We start from the raw sequence: 19793 nt of genomic DNA on the forward strand, positions 1-19793 counted from the left end.
TATGCTAAAATATATATATATCCCAAGAAATGGACACCATCGAGAAGGAGGATGATAACATCGATATCCTTTCTAGGTAGAAGAATAACCCAAAAAGATACATTTGATGAATTTAGGGTCAAGTTTAGTACAAGTTTGATCAAGAATTTGAATAAAATAAACGCACCCAAACATACGCGGAAAAAGTGAAAACAATGGATGATCCGGATGAAACTAAGAGAAGGGAGTGGCAAACTAATGAACCCAGAAGGGTGTCCAATTGATAAGGTAAATAGCAATAAAAATTGCATTGGCCCAATAGAATTGTGACACATTCATGCCAATAGAAATGGTGCGGGCTAACTCTAGAATATGACGATTTTTTCTTTATGATCGACCATCCTACCGAAGAGTCTTAACATTAGACATTTGATACCCAATGTCAAACTCTAAACAAATCTTCAAAACTTCACTATAGGTATACTCTATACCATTATTAGAGCGGAAAGTCCTAATAGTACAACCAAACTGGGTATAAACCATAATAAAAAAATTGCTTGAAAATCTCATATACTTCACTCTTATGTTTCATAAGATCCAAGTAATACGACTGTGGTCATCGATGAACAAAATAATATAACGAAAAGATTTTTTGTTAATTGTTCATTACTTAATCCTAACTAGGATTTAAATAGAATATTACGCAGTTGGTGACCCACCATAATTGGTTGCCAACCGCACTAATAAAATGTGTTTTTTTTCAACAATATCCAAGCTTGACGATGGCAGTAGACTGTTGTCTGTTGATGGCACGGAAACTCTGGTTGGGCCTCAAATATTAGTTTTGGCCTCCACCAAAATGGAAAACTAAGGCAAATTGTGGTTTTGATGCACTTTTCATTCAAATCCAAAAGGAGAATTTAACCCACGTGACCAAGTTAATTTTGCTGACAAAGAAAAGAACGGTCTATTTGTAATGGGTTCTCATAACCCATGAAACCTCTCTAAACTAAAAAATTAAAAAGGAAAAGAGTTGTATTTTCTCCATGGGTTCTCATAAATTAGAGAGAGAGAGAGAGAGAGAGAGAGAGAGAGAGAGAATTATTCGAAACATATTTGGAGAAGATGATCAGCTAGTTCATCTCTGCAGCCCTAGAATGGGCTGAAGAGCTTTGGGGTTTTTATCAAGAGGATAATCAATTAGGCTTCAAGATTTTTATTGATGGAATCGGGGATGATTCATTAATGGTAGATAACGTGTGGAGTTAGGATTCTCAGTAGTAAGATCTACTGAAATAGGTAGTTACGAGTCTCGGGGGAGTTATGATGCAACTCCAACCATTACCTACTAAATTTAACACCAGTTCAATTAGGAAAAGCCCAGATTTATTGCCTAAGTCCAATGGCAATTTAGAGCCCAATTTCTATAATCTTCTTAGAGAAAATTCTAGATGTTTTTAGATAAGAGAAAAGTAGAAAATTCTACAATAATAGATATTTTAGTAGAAAGTTCTAGATGACTAATTGTAACCATTAGATTAAAAATGTGTTGGCGCAATCCTAACCATTGGTTAAGGAGGTGCTTCTAGTATAAATAGGGGTGAGTTGTCTCATTTTGAAACAAGTTCTAAAAAACAAGTTATGAGAAAAATCAAATAGTAGTAAAACAATAAGAGGTCTTGAGAGGTTGTAGAAAGTGTGAGTGTTTGTCAAAATTGTGTTTTTTTAATAGAGTGTTATTTTCTTCTTCAACTTGTAAGTGTTATTTTTATTGAGGGTATAGTACAAGTAATTTGTTTACTTATTTATATCTAATATTTGTGCATTTAGAGTTAAGTACTCTAGATTTTTTCTCAACATTACCCTTTTCGATACCCATCAGCTCCAACTGCCAATATAGGTAATGGAGTCTGAAAATTTAAACTACAATACTTGACCCATCCCTCACCATTTTTTGGGTCTAGACATTTTCGATATCAAAAGAAGTACTCCCACTTAGTTACCCATCCTTTTTGGAGGGAAAAAATTCAGATAATTATGTTGGAAAAAAAGTTAATTTCAAAAAAATTTAAATCTGAATTGAATTAAAAAATTATTAAACAGTGCATATTACGTGTATACTCATAATTGCTACCCACAATACTTAAAATACTCATTTATGGGTAGGGGCAGAGGGATCTGCATTGGAGATGGTCTTAGGCACAAAAAAAAAAAAAAAACAGATGGTTTGGGAGTTTACACGGACATTTACAACAACACCTAACAAGTCCTTGTTCCAATCACACCCTGAAAGAGATTATTCGCTTTGATGAATAGCGTTTCATCAGGAAGCGCCTTCCCCCTGTAAGAGAAGACGAGTCTGGAATAGAGTTGAGCTAATGTTTCCCCCCCAATCTGCTGCTCCAGAGGCTCTGCGTCCCGATTCGGATGGGGATCAAGAGCCCGAACAGCAGGAGGAGGCTGCTCAAATTCCCGGTCCGTGTCCTCTGTTTGAGAAGACGGACCCTCATCCACAGGGGGAATTCGAAGGGCCTCTGCATCTGCAGCTTGGGATGAAGAGGCGCCCATCCCCTGCGCAATAAAAGCAGCGAACAGCTCGTCGGAATTGCACTGGGGAGAGGGGGGTGCTCCCCAGACGTTTTCGGAGCTGCCCAGGCCTTCATCGACGGGGTTTAACGACCAGTCCTAAAAAAAGGCCCCTTGGGCCTCCCACTCATCTGAAGCAAGCGAATTACTATAGGACCAAAATGTCTAGTATATGAAACAACCAACACAAAATTGGAGAAGGTGGTAGATGCAATCCTTATGAATGGAAATGAGGAATGTCGTGAGTACAAGCAAATGTTACTGAGAACAAAACCACAACACTATTTTCTTCCCTTCCAAAACCGTGAGCTGAAAAACTATTCCTCGTTACGGATTCTCGTCTCCAAACCTTCAGAAATTTCTGTGTGCCCCTCTAGCATGACTAGCATTGGCATTCATCCAATTGCCGACATCTACACTTGTTGTGAAGTGCATTACCTGCCCATAGACAGACCATCTCTAATCACTCTGTCCAAACATATTGATTCTCCAGGATAGTTGAACTGGCAATCTTATAAAATGTGAGATTCACTGGTTTTTTTTTTTTTCAGAATGATCTCCATGACAAGATTCACATAAAATACCAACTCTAGACTCATCACGATGTAAACCTTATAAGTGTGTGGGACTTATTGAGTTGACTTTCCAAAAACCCACAGATTCCAACTCGACATTTTGTGTTCACACATGATGTTTAAAGAGTTATAGAATTGGCACTTTTGTAGGAAAGCAACCCTAAAACCATGCTGACATAGTGAACTTATCAAATCAATAACTATTTTTTTTACAACTTCGATCAACTTTCAACAAGATTTTGTTTTTTTCAACTCAACCAATATGAACAATAAACATGCTATTGAATCAGTCCTCGGAAAACCAAAAAGGGTTATAATATTTATTCTTCGATACCATCCCTCAGATGTTCAAGAAATCAGAACAAAACAACGCTGCTTTCCTAGGTTCCCTCTTGAGGAGGAGGTTCAAGCAACCTCACCGTACGAGGAAGCATAAACTCCGCAAATATTGGATAGTGAGATGAAGGATAAAATCCATCAATGTTATCATTCACCACCTCACAGGACACGGGAATTAAAGATCGACCTCTGTAGAGAACCCAATCAACGTGTAGATCCTGAGTCTGACGATCCCAACAGAGGCAAAGAGCTCTGAATATCAACTTCAGGAATTCAAGGGTTCCCTGTTTATCGCCTGCATCACCGGACAGAGTAGGCTATTATATATACCCCACGTGGGGTGATTACGGAAAGAGCATACCTTTAAATCCGTGATAGGTGCGTATTAGGGAGACATTCTTCCTAACTCTAGCACTGGGCCATGCATCCCTCATATCGCCAACAACACCGTGCTCCCTGCGGTCACATAGTCAGGGGGATTGGTAAATGATCAACTCAATACCCGTTCAAATCGAGATTCAGAAAAATAATCTTTTAAGCAACATAATGATCATTTATGTCACATGTGTATTTCATGAATCTAAAACTTTTAAAACAGAAGACTTCCATGACCAATTTATGGAACTAGAGTAAATCTACAGACTGCAGAAGATGTTATTGAGAACATTCTAATAATTCACAGAGTGGGATGGTGGAATGAACCAAGAACCAATTCATTTATTCTGAGAGATTGTGGATCGACCATCAAAAGCCATATTTAATAAAAAGCTAAAATGAAGATCCATTCTAAAAGATGTTAAAGGGGTAAGATGGAAGTAATTTCTAGTTCAACTTCAATGACATAAATATCTGTACACAACTAAAGAACATGTAATTAAAAACATCCTATAAATGGTTTGATATAAAGGAAGAGTAGAGCTTGGAAAACTAAAATACAATGATAATTTTCTCATTCACTTTGTAACAATGTTATGGAGACATGTCCAACAGATACAAGGAATCTGACACAGCACTCCTTGAGAAACCAAAATTTCGATAATGTCCATAGAGCATATTATAACATTTTTGTCATACTTAAATAAGTCTTATTCAAAAAAATAACAAAAACATATTTTATGAAAAATAAAAGAAAACACTTCCATAAACAATAGAGAGCAATCCAATAAGCATAAAAGTTGATTTATATAGCACTTTCACCACTGCCACAACAAATTTTGTGATTAATCTCCAATTTCACTTCATTCCATAGTACTAAATGACAAGAAATGCCAAAACTTCTGAAAAATCATTTCCCTTTTAAAAGGAGCAACAAATGTGTGCAACAACTTGATAAAAGTGGTGATTGAAGAATGGATCACACCACTAATTTTAAAAACGAGTTTCTTTATTTATTTATTATTTTTTTTTAAGATTGACACCTGATACACATATCCATGTTGACATGAGTCAAAAGGGCTAAAAATACATAAATTGCCACATTGCTATTACATAGCTTTGATACATAAACACGAGTACATTAAGCTCTCACCCTTAGAATCGCATACCAAAACAGCTATTAGGTGGGACGATAAGAATCAATCTGCCTCAGCTATCGATTATCGGAGAAGACCTTGACCCCTCAAGCTTGAAAATTGAGGATTTCTACTACAGATTAGGAACAAATCTAAAACTAAGGTATATGTAGTTGTATATAGTTTCAGCTTATTTTAGTCTTGTTAAGGCACATTACAGCACAGGTACACACAGCTTCAACTGCACAAATTTGCACCGAAACTAATGTGGAGAGCCCATGAGCATCATCTTGCAATCAGAAAGTTCTGTTTCATATGCGAACATTGCATTACTAAATATAAAATCAACGAGATACTTGTTTTATCAGATCAATACCTTGATCTCCCAAGCAAAAACCGTCCTGTTGTTGATTCCTTTTGTGTGTTGAATCCTCCACAGTACACAACTGGCAAGCTAGGAGGTAAGGATGCTATATGCTGCCATGTGAGCAAAGCACTTCGTCTGCGGGCACGAGGACAAAACTCATCCATGTTCGTATTTACTATTTGGAAAGAAAAGCCAGGCTGTTCAACTCCCTTGAGTTGAAATGTGTGGAAATCATGTCAAGGAAGCAAACAAAGTAATGTTGTCCAACATAACAACATAGCCAGGGAGGAAAAGTGAAATGTAATACACGTAGAATAAAGTGAAATATGGTACATGGAAGCACGATAAAACAGAAAAGGATATTGCCCATGTTGCAATACATGGAACCACAGACCCCCAAGATGTACTTCCTTGAACAGAAGGCGACTCTGACAACCAAAACGTTCCGCCTTCTAGAAGCTCCACCTTCATTTAATCCAAGACTATCTTAGAGAAATGCAATTTGTACTGCCTATTTTCCTTTGATAAAACAAGGCTATAACAATATATAGCACAGATGTAAAGAAATGAAGAGCATGATACCTTCTCTTTGTCGTAGAAGATAGCACAGTATTCATCTGACGTGTCCTGAGATCCTTTTCTTGAGATCCCAAATTGATTATACCCTTACATATCATAAGAAACCAATTCCAGAATAAGGATAAAACATTAGCTTGTAGAATGAAATACGAAACATTACTAACTTTACTACAATACCAATAGCTAATCCAAAGTTATCAAGGTTAGAAGAATTACATATTTGAGAAATAACCATAGCAGGATGTAGATTTGACCCAACAATTACTACTTTAGCAAAGTACAAACAATAGGTTCCGCTTATGTATTATGAGCTTTATGGAGTCTGGCAAAAATCATGATGAGATCAAAATCTTTTTCAGCCAAAACATGCCCAAACCTTCTCTTCCATTCAAATCAATGAAAGAACCATATAATGTTTCTACTTGATGAATGCTAAGACCAACCCATGATAAGTAACACCCAAACTGGTCGTACTGACTACCACTTCATTAGGTAAGCATGTTAGGATGGATGAAGGACCTATCAGCCATTGTTTTTAAACTAACCACATATATCATATTAAATAAGAGCAATGGTAACAAAAGGGGGGTCATAGTTCGCCACCTACAATCAACATAGGATAGTAACTAAGAACACAAGTTGGGTGAAAATGCATTGACCCTTAGAGATATTGGGCTACAACTTACAAGACCAATTTTATGAAAGAAAAAAAAAATGATGTATACTAACCCTTGTCTCAAAGAAATACTACCATCTAGACAGCTATGCTATAAGAAGCCACATAATACCACTAAACTTTTCAGACTCAGAAGTCAGCCCCAATTTCTCAGATATAGAAGTCAGAAAATGTTCCCCCTCTCAATTTAACTTCATGACAGCAGGCAATGTATGCTTGTACTTCACATATTATGTTTTATTGGAAGAACTAACTCAAATTTGTTGACATAGATCAAGTATGATTCCGAGCTACTATGACACCTTGATATTTTAATATACCCGACATACCCATATCCATACGCTACAATACTAAAACCAGATAAATTTACATTGTAATTCTCTCAACTCCTAATAATTTGCATTTCAACAAAAATCAACATATAGCGCATTATATAATGTATTACAAGGAAAAACAAACTTGTTTTCTTATCTGTTTTTTCAATTATCCTAATAAACAAGTGAAGTCTGGGATACTATACAACACACATGGTATGCTTTCTCATACTATGGTCGTGTTGGATACTTAATATCATGTTGACTTCAATTATCCTAATGAACAAGTGAATTGATTGCAGTTGTATCACCCAGCTAATATAAAAGTATCAACATCAATATTTTATGTTATAGTACAAATGAGATTATGAATTCACCCACACTCCAATAGAAGTTGTTGTAAGATAATGCCCAATGCAACAGACTAATATTAATAGTTCACAAGAATAATGGTATCAAAGCAAGGGCAATCGACCAACCACACAATACACATGGTACTACATGGTTCGGTGATATAGGGGACGTCCTCAAGCATCATCAATCAAGAGCATCCACAATGAAAATTGAGCAAATACAAGAGAGATTATTTTTCTAATCCTCTATAACAATTCATCAACTCGAAACTGTCCAATTGAAGACATCAAATTCCCGAAGTACATTCTCCAATTCACCTGGAGTTGCCATAATCCACAGTCCCACCAAAATTACTTCCAATGCCCAAAATATCTAGGGAAACCCCTCCAACACCTGAAGCCCCACTTAAACACCTTTGGGAGTATGTATGATGCTTTGCATCATTCCAACCCCATTTTTTATGGGGAAAAACAAAAACCCTCCAAGACAAAAGACAACTTACTCCTCAAATTTGGAAAGATCTTGGAAGTGACCGACTGTTGAATAGCCATTCGGTCATTCAACAACCGACTGCATCCATATGCCCTCTTCTTTATTTAAGTCATGTAACTCACGACCAAGTCCAATAATCTCCACCTTTGACCAAATTCACAAAATGCAATTCCACAAACAAGCTCACCATGGATACCCACGAACTATCGCTGCCCTTACACCTCACCAGGTGTTGTCCATCCTTGTCACTGCAAACAAGTCATGAGCGTCCCAATCTTCTAAATTTGCTTCTTGTTGATTCTTATTGAGAGTCAATACCAGAAAATTTCACTAGCAAAGTGACCATGATTTGTGCCTTGATACATGTCTAATTTTTCTTTTGTATACATTTTCTTACCACCCTTATTACCCCCTTGGCCAAGCATTATGTGGTTTCTTTTTCTCCATTCAGAATTGGGTTTCTTCTTTCTTTTTTCCAGAAAATAAAACTTCACCTTTTCCTTTGATTGGAAACATAGCCCTCTTAGTTGACAGCATCTTCTGATTTATCAGGATATTTTCTAATTCCTGCAGTGAAGGTTACGTAGGCCATCCATGGATCGCTAGTTCGCTACTATAGGTCTATTCAACTCAGGCCATAATCTACAGATTATAATCCTTCTCATACATGCTTAACTAATCTTCAAATTCAGATCCATTAAGAGATATCATTATAACCCTGAGGGGTTGGCTCAATGGCAATTTTGGACCAATAAACAGTTAATGCTCATAGGTCATGAGTTCGATACCCAGTATGAGCATCAATTCCTCAAGGGCCACCTATGAGGGCGCACTCTCACTTACCTGGTGCGTGTGATGTGCGGGCGTTGCACATGTCCCAAGACTAGTCCTTGGACAAGACCATGGTCTATGGACTGGGAAAAGCCCAGATACAGGCCTTGTCCGCTGTCTATACAGGGATACCCGGTTATCAAAAAAACAAGAGATCGCATTAGAAATATTTTTTCATATATTACTAAAAAATGGATATGTTAGCTTTTGCAGCCTTCTTGTCTCATTTTCCAAGACTAGTTGCCAAACATCATTAGCACGTGAAAACAACACAACAGATGGAACCAGCCTTCCTTTTGCGTTTTAGTTTCTTGGATGTGCTCTAATAACTCCTTTTGTATTGACGCCCAGATAACAGCCTTACATGCAAGGATTTTATTTCTACAAGGATGCCATTTGTTGGGGCATTTAGTTTGAGTGTAATCATAGAGTTTTTGAAGCTAAGGAACTCAAGTTACAAGAACTGCTTACAGAGATTCTGGCGCTATTGTTCAATTGGAGTAGGGTTTTTGTATAGTTAAAAGGAACTTTCTTTGAAGACTTCATGTTTAGTTGGAGTTGTGATTTGAGTCGTAAGGTGTTGCTTGTAGGCATCTTTTTGCTTTTTCATTGCTTTTTGGCTGTTTGTTTCAGATTTATTTGTATCAGGCTATCTGGCCACTCCCCTTTTTATTTATTAATAAAGGGTTATCTTTTCCTATCCAAAAAAAAAAGATTCCACTTCTACAGCTCTCAAGCATTCTACGGGATGTCTTCTGGTGGATTGCCTTTGACACACCTTACTATTTTCCATAGAAACCAGTTCTTGGAAATGAAACTCCATGTAAGAGTTCCAACAGCCATAGTTGTTGAGTTTCTCGACCCCACTCAACATTCTTCAGATGTCCATCGTGTTACACCTCTTGAACCAGTGCAATAGCACAACAACACTCCACATAAATCGATCTCATACCAATCTGACACGATCATGTTCAAAACCCTCTACTTGTTCCCAAAGCACAAGAAGCTTCCCACGAGGTTGCACAATTCTTGACCATTGTCCAAGCATAATAATTTCTTGAGTTCTTGACTTTGCACTAAACCCCAACTCATCCACTATTGTATAAGAGTAGGGCTGAAAATGGATCAGTTTGGTATCAGATCAATTCGTATTTAGAGAGAAGAAGATTAAGGAAAAAGTTAATTTTATTAATTAGCCCTAATTAGACTATATAATGATTACATAATATAAGTAAAGGGAAAAGACCAAAAAGGACATAGCCTTAACATAGACTTATTTAACACTCCCCCTCAAATTGGTGCGTGGATATCAACAACACCCAACTTGGACAAGACATCTTCAAATGAGGCTTTATTAACACCTTTAGTAAGAACATGAGCAAGTTGTTGAGATGTAGGAACAAAGGGAGTACAAATTTGTCCAGAAACAATATTTTCTCTAATAAAATGACGATCAACTTCGATATGCTTCGTTCTGTCATGTTGAACCGGATTTGCAGCTATGTTAATAGCTGACTTATTATCGCAATATAGTAAGAAAGGGACCGACACAGGATGACATAAATCAGCTAGTAAGATCTTGAGCCACAACAACTCACATACTCCAAGTGTCATAGCTCTGTATTCTGACTCAACACTCGACCGAGATACCACATCCTGCTTCTTACTGCGCCAGGTTACCAAGTTACCACCAACTTTAGTACAATACCCAGAAGTAAACCTTCTATCAGTTACTGAACCAGCATAATCTGCATCTGTCTATGCCTCAACGCGAAAATGAGCATGATTTTTGAATAAAATACCTCGACCAGGACATCCCTTAAGGTATCTAAGAATACGATAAACAGTAGTAAGATGAGATGTTCGAAACGAGTGCATAAACTAACTTACAACGCTAACAGCATAGGCAATGTCAGGGCGAGTCATAGACAAGTAGATCAATTTTCCCACAAGACACTGATATTGACCAATATCTGACAAACACTCCCCCTCAGAATCAGTCAACCTGTGATTCTGCTCAATTGGCGTATCAGCTGGACGAGATCCAAGCTAACCAGAGGCACTGAGTAGATCAAGAACATACTTACGCTGAGAAATAAATATACCGGACTGGGACCGCGCAACCTCAATACCCAGAAAATAACGAAGATGTCCAAGGTCCTTAATCTCAAATTAACGTCCTAAGTAAGTTTTGACCGCGATAGTCCATCGTCATCATCGCCAGTAATGACAATATCATCCACATATACAAGCAGAGCAATAGTTTTGCCTCAGGAGTGACGCAAGAACAAGGTATGATCAGCAGAACTCTGATGAAATCAAAACTGATGCATAGCCTTAGTGAAGCGCTCAAACCAGGCACGAGGAGACTGCTTCAGGCCATATAGAGACCGGCAAAGACGACAAACATGGGCAGGAGAAGCAAAAGTAAGAAATCCAAGAGGTTGGACCATATAGACTTCTTCCTGAAGATCACTATTGAGAAAAGCATTCTTGACATCTAACTGAAAGAGAGGCCACCCTCTAATAGCGGCAACAGAAAGGAGAACGCGAATGGTAGTCATCTTGGCAACCGGAGCAAAGGTTTCCTGATAATCAAGCCCATAAGTCTGAGCATAACCCTTGGCCACTAGACGGACCTTATAATGAGAAATGAAACCATCCGGATTATGCTTAAGCGTGAATACCCAGCGATAACCCACAGCTTTCCTTCCAGGCGGAAGAGGAACAATTTCCCAAGTTTGAGTCTTTTCAAGAACAGTCAACTCATCAATCATAGCTGCGCGCCACTCAGGATGAGCAATAGCATTTGCGACAGTAGTAAGAAGAGAAACAACGGAAATAGAAGCAAAAAAACTCCGATAAGAGGGTGATAGTGTAGAATCAGATATATAATTTGAAATGGGATAAGTACAAGTGCGCTTACCCTTACGAGTGGCAATAGAACGATCATCACAGGGAACAAACGGAGGCGGAGCTGGAGGCGAGCTGGTCGGACATATAAGTGATGGTAGCATCACGTGGACATCGAGAGTAAACCTGCAATGGAGGAGAGGACGAATTGACAGGGGGTGGAGAGGGAGGAACAGGCATGGAAAGGGGAAATAAAGAAGGAAAAGGATAATCGGGTGAATCTAAAGGAAACCACTCAGATTGAATGCCAACGGACCCATTATAGTAAGGAGTATGCTCAAAAAAAGAAACATCTCGATAAATGAAACGTCGTCGAGAAGGAGGACGGTAACAACGGTATCCTTTCTGAGTAGAGGAATAACCCCGAAAGATACATTTAACGGCCTTAGGGTCAAGTTTAGAATGAGTTTAGTCAAGAATTTGAACAAAACAGACACCCAAAAACACGCGGAGGAAGTGGAAACATGGGACAATCTGGAGAGAGCTTAGAGAGGGGTGTGACAAACTGAAGAACACTGAAGGGGGTCCGATTAATAAGGTAAACAGTAGTAAGAACTGCATCAGCCCAATAGGATTGGGGCACGTTCATGCCAATCGTTCTCTTCGAGTCCAGATCCTGATAGACACAATGAGAAGAATAAAAGGTTACACTGCAGTTCAAATTTTTGGTAAGACTACTAACGGATACCAGGTTAGTAGTAAGTTGAGGAACATGTAGTGTGTTAGTTAAGGATAAAGAAGATATGACAAGTAAAAAACCTTGACCAGCTATGAAAGACAAAGAACCATCAGCCAGGCGAACCTTGCGATGACCAGAGCAAACACTATAGGTTTTAAATAGGGAGGACGTACTGGTCATGTTATCTGAGGCACCAAAATCAATGATCCATAGTGAGGAAGTGGTGGAAACACTGTGTGCAAATGCAAAGGTACCTGAGTGAACGAAGGTAGAAACCGGCTGAGATGAAGTCTCTATCTGATTGAAGAATTTTCTGAACTTGTCAAGCTCGGCTTGGGATAGAGATACCGAATCCGATGGGGAGGTAATAGTTAAAGGAAGTGTTAAATCAGTCGTCTACTGAGAAACTACATGAGCTGAAGATTGTTTAGACTATTGACGATGTTGATTAGGACGACCATAAAGTGCATAACAGCGAACCTTCACATGACCCAACTTTCCACAATGATCACACTTATGTCGCTGACGGGTACGCAAAGACCCACTGGGGAACTGTGGAGAAGGTAGGCGAGCAAGCATAGCATGGTGATCTCTCGAAGAAAGGGGTAGGACAGCTGCACGACGACTCTCATCAGCCAAGACATAGGAATACGCAGTTTGTAGGGACAGAAAAGGATCCATACCCAATAAATGAACTCTCGCATACTAAAACTCATCTCGAAGACCAGCCAGAAACTGAAAAATCCGATTCTTATCCAGGATGGACGCATATAATGTCTCATCAAGAGGGACCTTCCAGGCAAAAGACGATGAATAGAAGGTCAACTCCTCCCACCGAGCACGTAGCTGTGATATATAGGTGGTAACTGAAGAATCACCTTGCAAAAGACGAGAAATCTCACGTTCTAAGTTAAAGATCCGAACGTTATTTTGACGTTGCGAGTAAATGGTCTTTGCAGAATTCCATATCTGATTTGCAGTCTTAGAGAACATGAAACCAGCTGCAATGTGTGGCTGCATAAATGTAACTAGCCAAGAACGGACCATAGAGTCATATTAGCAAACCATTGAGGATAAGTAGTGTCCGTCGGTGCCGGCTGTTTTTCCCCTCCTGTGAGGTAACCAATCTTCCCTTTTTCCACCAATAAACATTTCAACCGATCGAGCCTAAAGAAGGTAATTAGGACCATCTAATTTTAGAGTTGTAATTTGGATGTCTGGAAAATCAGTCGAATGAGAGGGAAGACCTCCTGATCCAGCACCATCACCGGTGATCAAGGAAGAAGACATCTTAGAGGCCATAACAAAAAAAAAAATATGTACTTTAGTTTGAGGGAAGGTCAAATAAAAAATTTTGCGAATGTTGTAACCTACAAAACAGGGTCTGAAGTGATCGTAGCTTTCAACCAAAGGGTTTTCTATGATTACAGCCACTCAACTGCACCTCTGCAATGATCGCAACCTCCAAAACAAGGTCTGGAGTGATCTTAGACCTCTGACTGCACCTCTGCAGTGATCGTGGGCCTCAAACCAGGGTTCTACTATGGTCAGAAGCTTCAAAACTGCACCTCTGCAGTGATCGTAGGTGTCGCAGATACCAGAACAGCCATCTGATTTAGTCGTAAGCCTTCTGCTATGGTCAAAGAGTGTCACCGATATCAAAACAACAATATACTGTAGTCGTGGGCTTCAAAACAGCCTAACAACAGCAGCTGCTATGTTGTAAGGCACTGTGGAGGTGTCGTTTGGTTGATCTTCAGCAAACCAGTGTTCGAAACATCACCTTGTTGTTATCGACAACTCCAAACAGTAGTGTTATTGAATGAACAGCCTGATCGCAGGCTTCAAACAAGTCTCAAACCTCTATCGCATGATGCGATTAAGGTATATAGTAAAGAAAAACCCCCGTAGGGGTGATAAGTATTGAAGACTAGAGGTGTGGAGGTGATTTAAGGAAGAGGAAGGGGTTGAAGTTTGTAGCAAACGAAGAATGGAGATGATGGAGGTCGAGAGAACCTTGCTCTGATACCAAGTTCGTATTTAGAGAGAAGAAGATTTAAGGAAAAAGTTAATTTTATTAATTAGCCGTAATTAGACTATATAATGATTACATAATATAAGTAAAGGGAAAAGACCAAAAAGGACATAGCCTTAACACAGACTTATTTAACAAGATCATTATCAAACCATTACCAATCTGAAATCTTTGCCCTATTATCCAGATCCGATCTGATCAGATCAATGAATCTTTGAATCAAATCTTATTAGCTTAAGAATTCACTCAATACAAAACCAATCCGATCCAAGCACCATTTTTATTTTCCTTTTTATTTTGTTTGTGAAGAGATTGGGACAAAATGTCAAAATGGTATGGAAGTGGAGGAGGTTGAAGGCGATGGGTTTTGGAAAGAATACCTAAGATTTTAAGGGAGAAGAGAAGAGAAGAGGAAAGCGTACCTGGAGAAACAATAAAGAAAAAGGTGGAGCCGTGGAAAAGGTTGAAGACAATGGGGTTTTGGAGGGGAAGACATGCGTTTGATGCATGTATCTTCTTCCCTGAGACCAACGGATTTGAAGTCTCTCGATCTAATAATTGTTTCATTATGATTGTAAAATGAAGAAGATGGGTTTCAGGATTCGTCTAAAGTGCCTACATCTGCTTGTTTTGATTGTGCGAAGCTATGATTTCTACAGGAGGTGGTGGATTTTGATCGCATAAAGCTAAGGTTTCTGGAGGAGGAGGTGGTGGGGGATCTTGGTAATAGGAGGCTAGGGTTTGAAACGAAGATGGGGTTTAAGGCGTGAGAGAAAAAAATCATTTTTTTTTTTTTTTAATAAAGAGATAAAGACGAGAGGGTATATAAAAATAGGTTCGGATTTTCAATGGATTGAATTGAGGTTAGTCTGAAACCTATCCGAAATTTTATCGGACCTATGCATTTAATCTGAATCCAATCCAAAAATCAAAATTCTTGATCCAAATCCTCTTTTTTCGGATTGGATTGGATCGGATCGGATAGCTGGTAAAATCCGATCCATTGCCAATCCTAGTGTGGAGATGGCTACTCAATTAAGACAAGCAATAACTACTAACCTAATAGAATACTCTAATCTTTGCAACCCTATTCTAAATTTCTTTATAACATTCTCCAATACGCTTAACATCGTTCTAGATTTCTTATGAATTCAAAGAATCCTCTAGTCTTAACCCCAATTGTTGTTGGTTTAAGAATTTGGTTGGAGAGGTAGTATAGTGTTCGAAGGAGAAAGAAGCATTCCTTACAGCAGGCTGTTCTATCCATCTTGGAGCTCACACTCTTGCTCCTTTTTTTCCTGTTCTTACGGCTATGCTATTAGGAGGCCTACTTTTTTATTCTCTCTTAATTAATAAAACTACACTTATTAAAAAAATCCTAGATTAATGTGAAATCTCTCCAACGCTCTATATATTTCTAACTCTTCCTAGCATGTGCTAAAGAATTCTAAGTTATTCATAAACCAATCCAATAGTCAGTAATAGATTCCACTGTATTTTGAAATACAAGAATAAATATTAGTATCGAACTATGTGGACAAAAGAAAATAAACCAATTCTATATTTTGGATGGAGAGTTCAGAAATCAAGGGGATGTATCTAACAAAAGTTCAAGTTTCTCACATACATGTTCACAAGCAAACTGATTTACATCCTAACTGAGAGAAACCAAATCCCATTAATCCAAAGCCACATAGGCAAAACCAAGTATCATATGTTAGCAAACTCAAGCATCCATAATAGTAGATAATCACAATTCACAGCAATCCAATTACCTGGCAAACCCTGTTCAAGAAATTCCAATTGCGACTTCAGACCTAAAACACAAAGAACCCATCACACCCAAACATCAGTTACAGGAAACTCATACCAACTAATTTCAAATAAATAAATTATAAAATATAAAAAATAAACCCCATCACCTAACAAGATTTGAAGAGAGCTCAAGTCAACCATTTCACATAAAAAGAAGCAAGAACCCTAAAACACACAAAAACCATCACTCAAAAAAGTTTTTAAAAAAAAATGAAGTAAACCCATATCATACAGATTCGAGAAAAACATTCAACAACATTTGGAATACTCAAGTAAACCATTTGAACCAAAAACAAGCAACAGACGTCCTAAAACAGAGCAAACCCAGATCAACCATTTTCGATTAAAAAACAAAGAAACAGAGGAAACCCATCAATCATAACTACATTCAAAGAAAACCCAAGTCAAAAATTTCAAGAGAAAACCCCAACAAGTGAGTAAGAGAAGGAATTTTACCTTGTTGGGTGCAGAGAATCATGGGTGAGTAACTTGTGATGACGCTTACACACAAATCTCTCCTTTTCTCCCATGAATTTGGACTATCATCTGGTTGATCTTCATGAAGATTGAAGGTCATTACAGTAAGAGAAACACTCATTTTCTCCAGATCTCTGTGAAAAGCTTTACATGACAGTAGATCAAACAAACATATTATGAACAAGTCAAGTCGAAGAACAAAGTAGTGTTCTTTTTTCTTTTTTCTTTTTTCTTTTTCCTTTAAGTGAAAGATTGTCTAAAATATACGAAAGAAACTGAGAAGAATCTCAGCTAATAAATAATGTCTGAAAGTTGAATATGTTTGCTCTGATTTGAACCGAAGAAGCCGTGTGTACCAAGTAATATGTTTGTTTCATGGGTCCCTATATGGTTTTAAAACTCGTCCGAGATCGAGACGTATAGCCCGAGTTTGCTCGATATCGAGCTGAATGAGACCAACTCACAAGTCACTTTTTTGAACGAGATTTAATACCTCACGTTCAATTTTTTGATTTTTTGAATGAAGTGTCTCAAACATATCGAAAAACTCGTTCGAGACGACTCGGTATTGGGCCTAGACGAGACGAGACTCGAAACCAAGTTTTATAACTATTTATACAATAAGAGAGCTGCTATTGATTATTACACTCCGACTCAGATTATAAAATAAAGAAAATAATTGAATAGTTGAGAATAAGTAAAAATTGGGTGCCAACTATTTTTCTTTCCTAGATTTCTATTTTTTGGTTTAGGATTTTATTCACTGTGCTGAAAAATAGGCCTTTTTGTTTTGTTTTTAAGATAATAAAATCTGAAGTTAGTGATCAGATATTTAGGGATAAGTTGTTATGTTGGTTAAGTTAGTGATCGGATATTTAGGGATAGGTTGTTATGTTGATTCAGATTCTATTGCTCTAATTTATTAGGTTGTTGAAACTTTCTAGGCAGAGCTCTCTATTTATTTTGTAATCTCCTATTTGTTCAAAATAAGAAGAATATTTTTCTTCCCCTAAAATTCTTCGTGGTATCAGAGCTACAGCTCTTAGCTAGGATTTCTTGATGGCCAAAACGACGATGACTAGTGCCACCAAATCCAGTTAGGGTTGTCAACGAATAGGTATCCAATCGGATAATGCTATATCCGAATTCAAATTTGAAAAAAATAATGATATTCAAATTCGAATCTGATCGGATATCACTAACAAATATTCGAATTTGAATTTGAAAAATATATTGGATATCCAATAACATCTTATCCGATAAAAAATCCTACAACATACCATCATCCTCAATCTGTAAAAAAAAAAATTATTTTCTTTTTTTTTCAACTCCAAAGGTTGTAATATTCCACCTATTTCAATCTTAAAATAAAATAAAATGGGGTTTTACTCTGTGTGTGTGTTTGTGAGAGAGAGAGAGAGAGAGAGAGAAAGAGACAGGAAGTATCTTTTGACGCTTGTCGACCAGAAAAGACGGTGGTTATGGAGCTCACACAATCGAAAAATAGGGTTTTACCGAGAGAGAGAGAGAGAGAGAGAGAGAGAATATGTATCTGGATGCTCACCGGCCGGAAAAGACGGTGGGTGATGGAGCTCGCATAGTCAAAGTCGAAACTCACCCTTACCGTTTACTTCAACTTGTTCTTCTTGCGTTTTAGGCTGAGAGAAGATAAAGTTTTAAAAGTTAAGTTTTGTTGTATGATATGAATACACAGCACCATATATATACATAAATAAAAGTTTTATTGTAAAACACGAATACATAATATATATATATATATATATATATATATATTATATTGGAGCGGATATTATCGAATAGGATTTCACAACATCCTTATTCGTATCCGAATCCGATATCCATATCCGAATTCTTGTCATTGAATCTGAATTTTAAAATAACATCTGAATCTGTATCCGTATCCGATATCCAAAAATGTCGAATAATATCCGATGTTTCGAATTCGAATTTTGGTTATCCATTGACACCCTTAAATCCAGTGACTCCACCAAATAACGGTGGAGGAAACGCAAATTAGCCCTATTGTCTCATTCAACAATTCTGAAAATTCAAGCTCCCTTCAGATAATTGTTCATAGATTCAATGACAAGAATTATTTAGAGTAGACTCAATCAGTGAAATTAGTGATTGATGGCAAAGGAAAATTGGGCTATCTCACTGGCAAACTGACAAAACCAACAGAACAAGACCCCAAATTCAAGACATGGAGGTTCGAAAACTCTATGATTATGGCATGGTTAATCAACTCTATGGAGTCTGTCCTTGGAAAGCAATTTATATTCCTCCCAACAACCAAAGATGTTTGGGATGCGATCCGAGAAACATACTCGGATTTGGAAGATTTGTCTCAAATTTTTTAATTGAAGACCAAGTTGTGGCAATCAAAGCAAGGAGATCGAGATGTGATAGCATATTACAACGGTATGATGACGCTTTGGCAAGAATTGGACTTGTGCTATGATGACCATTGGAATTGCCTTAATGACAATGCAAGAAACATGAAGAGAAAGGAAAATGATAAAGTATATATCTTTCTTTCTAGGCTCAATAAGGAATTGGATGAAGTCAGAGGGCGAATTCTTGGGAGAAAACCTCTACTAGGCGAGAAGAAGTTCGACAGAAGGTGATGCTTAGGGATGTTGATCCGAAGGTCACAACCTAGCTTGAAGTTTCTAAAAGGCTTTGAACATGATGGTGATAAGAGGAATAATAGACGGTTAGAAAAACCATGGCGTGATCATTGCAAGCGGGTCTGACACACGAGGGAGACCTGGTGGAAGATACACAGCAAGCCATAGAATTGGAAGAAAAAAATCCAGCAATGAAAGACGTCTGTTTCAGGTCAACAATGATGATCAAGGGTTAAAAATCTCTTCAGAAATATTTCCTTTCACTGAGGAACAAATAGAGCAACTGTGTCAACTTTTCTAGTCCAAAAAAAAAGTTCCCTTCTTGTTCATTGGCTCAAAAAGGTAATTCTTATTCCACTGCATTTGCTAATGTCAATTTCGACTGCCCCTGAATCATAGATTCTAGTGCAACAGATCACATGACAAGTTCATCAAAATTATTTTCGTCCTATAGTCCTTGTGCATGGAATCAAAAAATCAAAATAACCAATGGATCTCTTTCAACTATAACAAGAAAAATGTCAATAGTCATTTCTCTCTCACTAACCCTTCACAATGTTCTCAATGTTCCTAACTTATCATGCAATCTTTTGTCTGTCAGTAAAATAACACAAGATCAA

At 37.8% G+C, this 19793-nt stretch overlaps 1 protein-coding gene across 2 annotated transcripts; it reads right to left on the reverse strand.

Moving 5' to 3' along the window:
- Window positions 1-3290: 3290 nt before the first annotated feature.
- LOC147389151 (DNAse I-like superfamily protein) lies at window positions 3291-16829 on the reverse strand. Of its 2 annotated transcripts, XM_086418018.1 has the most exons (8): window positions 16502-16633; window positions 16153-16210; window positions 16006-16047; window positions 5940-6022; window positions 5720-5822; window positions 5367-5580; window positions 3841-3935; window positions 3291-3774 (listed from the first exon to the last, which is right to left on the reverse strand). In XM_086418018.1, the coding sequence occupies exons 2-8, from the start codon at window positions 16184-16186 to the stop codon at window positions 3521-3523; spliced, it is 825 nt and encodes a 274-aa protein (XP_086274144.1). In that variant the 5' UTR covers window positions 16187-16210; window positions 16502-16633; the 3' UTR covers window positions 3291-3520. The 2 variants fall into 2 exon arrangements, with proteins under 2 accessions (XP_086274144.1, XP_086274143.1); XM_086418017.1 differs by lacking the exon at window positions 16153-16210 and having other exon boundaries at window positions 16502-16829.
- Window positions 16830-19793: the final 2964 nt, after the last annotated feature.

This window comes from Akebia trifoliata, chromosome 12, assembly GCF_017979445.1.
Source record: "Akebia trifoliata isolate Shusen 1 chromosome 12, ASM1797944v1, whole genome shotgun sequence".
NCBI classification, from domain to species: Eukaryota; Viridiplantae; Streptophyta; class Magnoliopsida; order Ranunculales; family Lardizabalaceae; genus Akebia; species Akebia trifoliata.

Coding starts and splice junctions, on each gene's coding strand:
- LOC147389151 (XM_086418017.1), bottom strand. CDS start 16,643: ATGAGTGTTTCTCTTACTGTAATGACCTTCAATCTTCATGAAGATCAA. Junction 5,581..5,719: donor ATGTATTGCAACATGGGCAA/TATCCTTTTCTG, acceptor ATGATTTCCACA/CATTTCAACTCAAGGGAGTT. Junction 3,775..3,840: donor CACCTATCACGGATTTAAAG/GTATGCTCTTTC, acceptor CCGGTGATGCAG/GCGATAAACAGGGAACCCTT.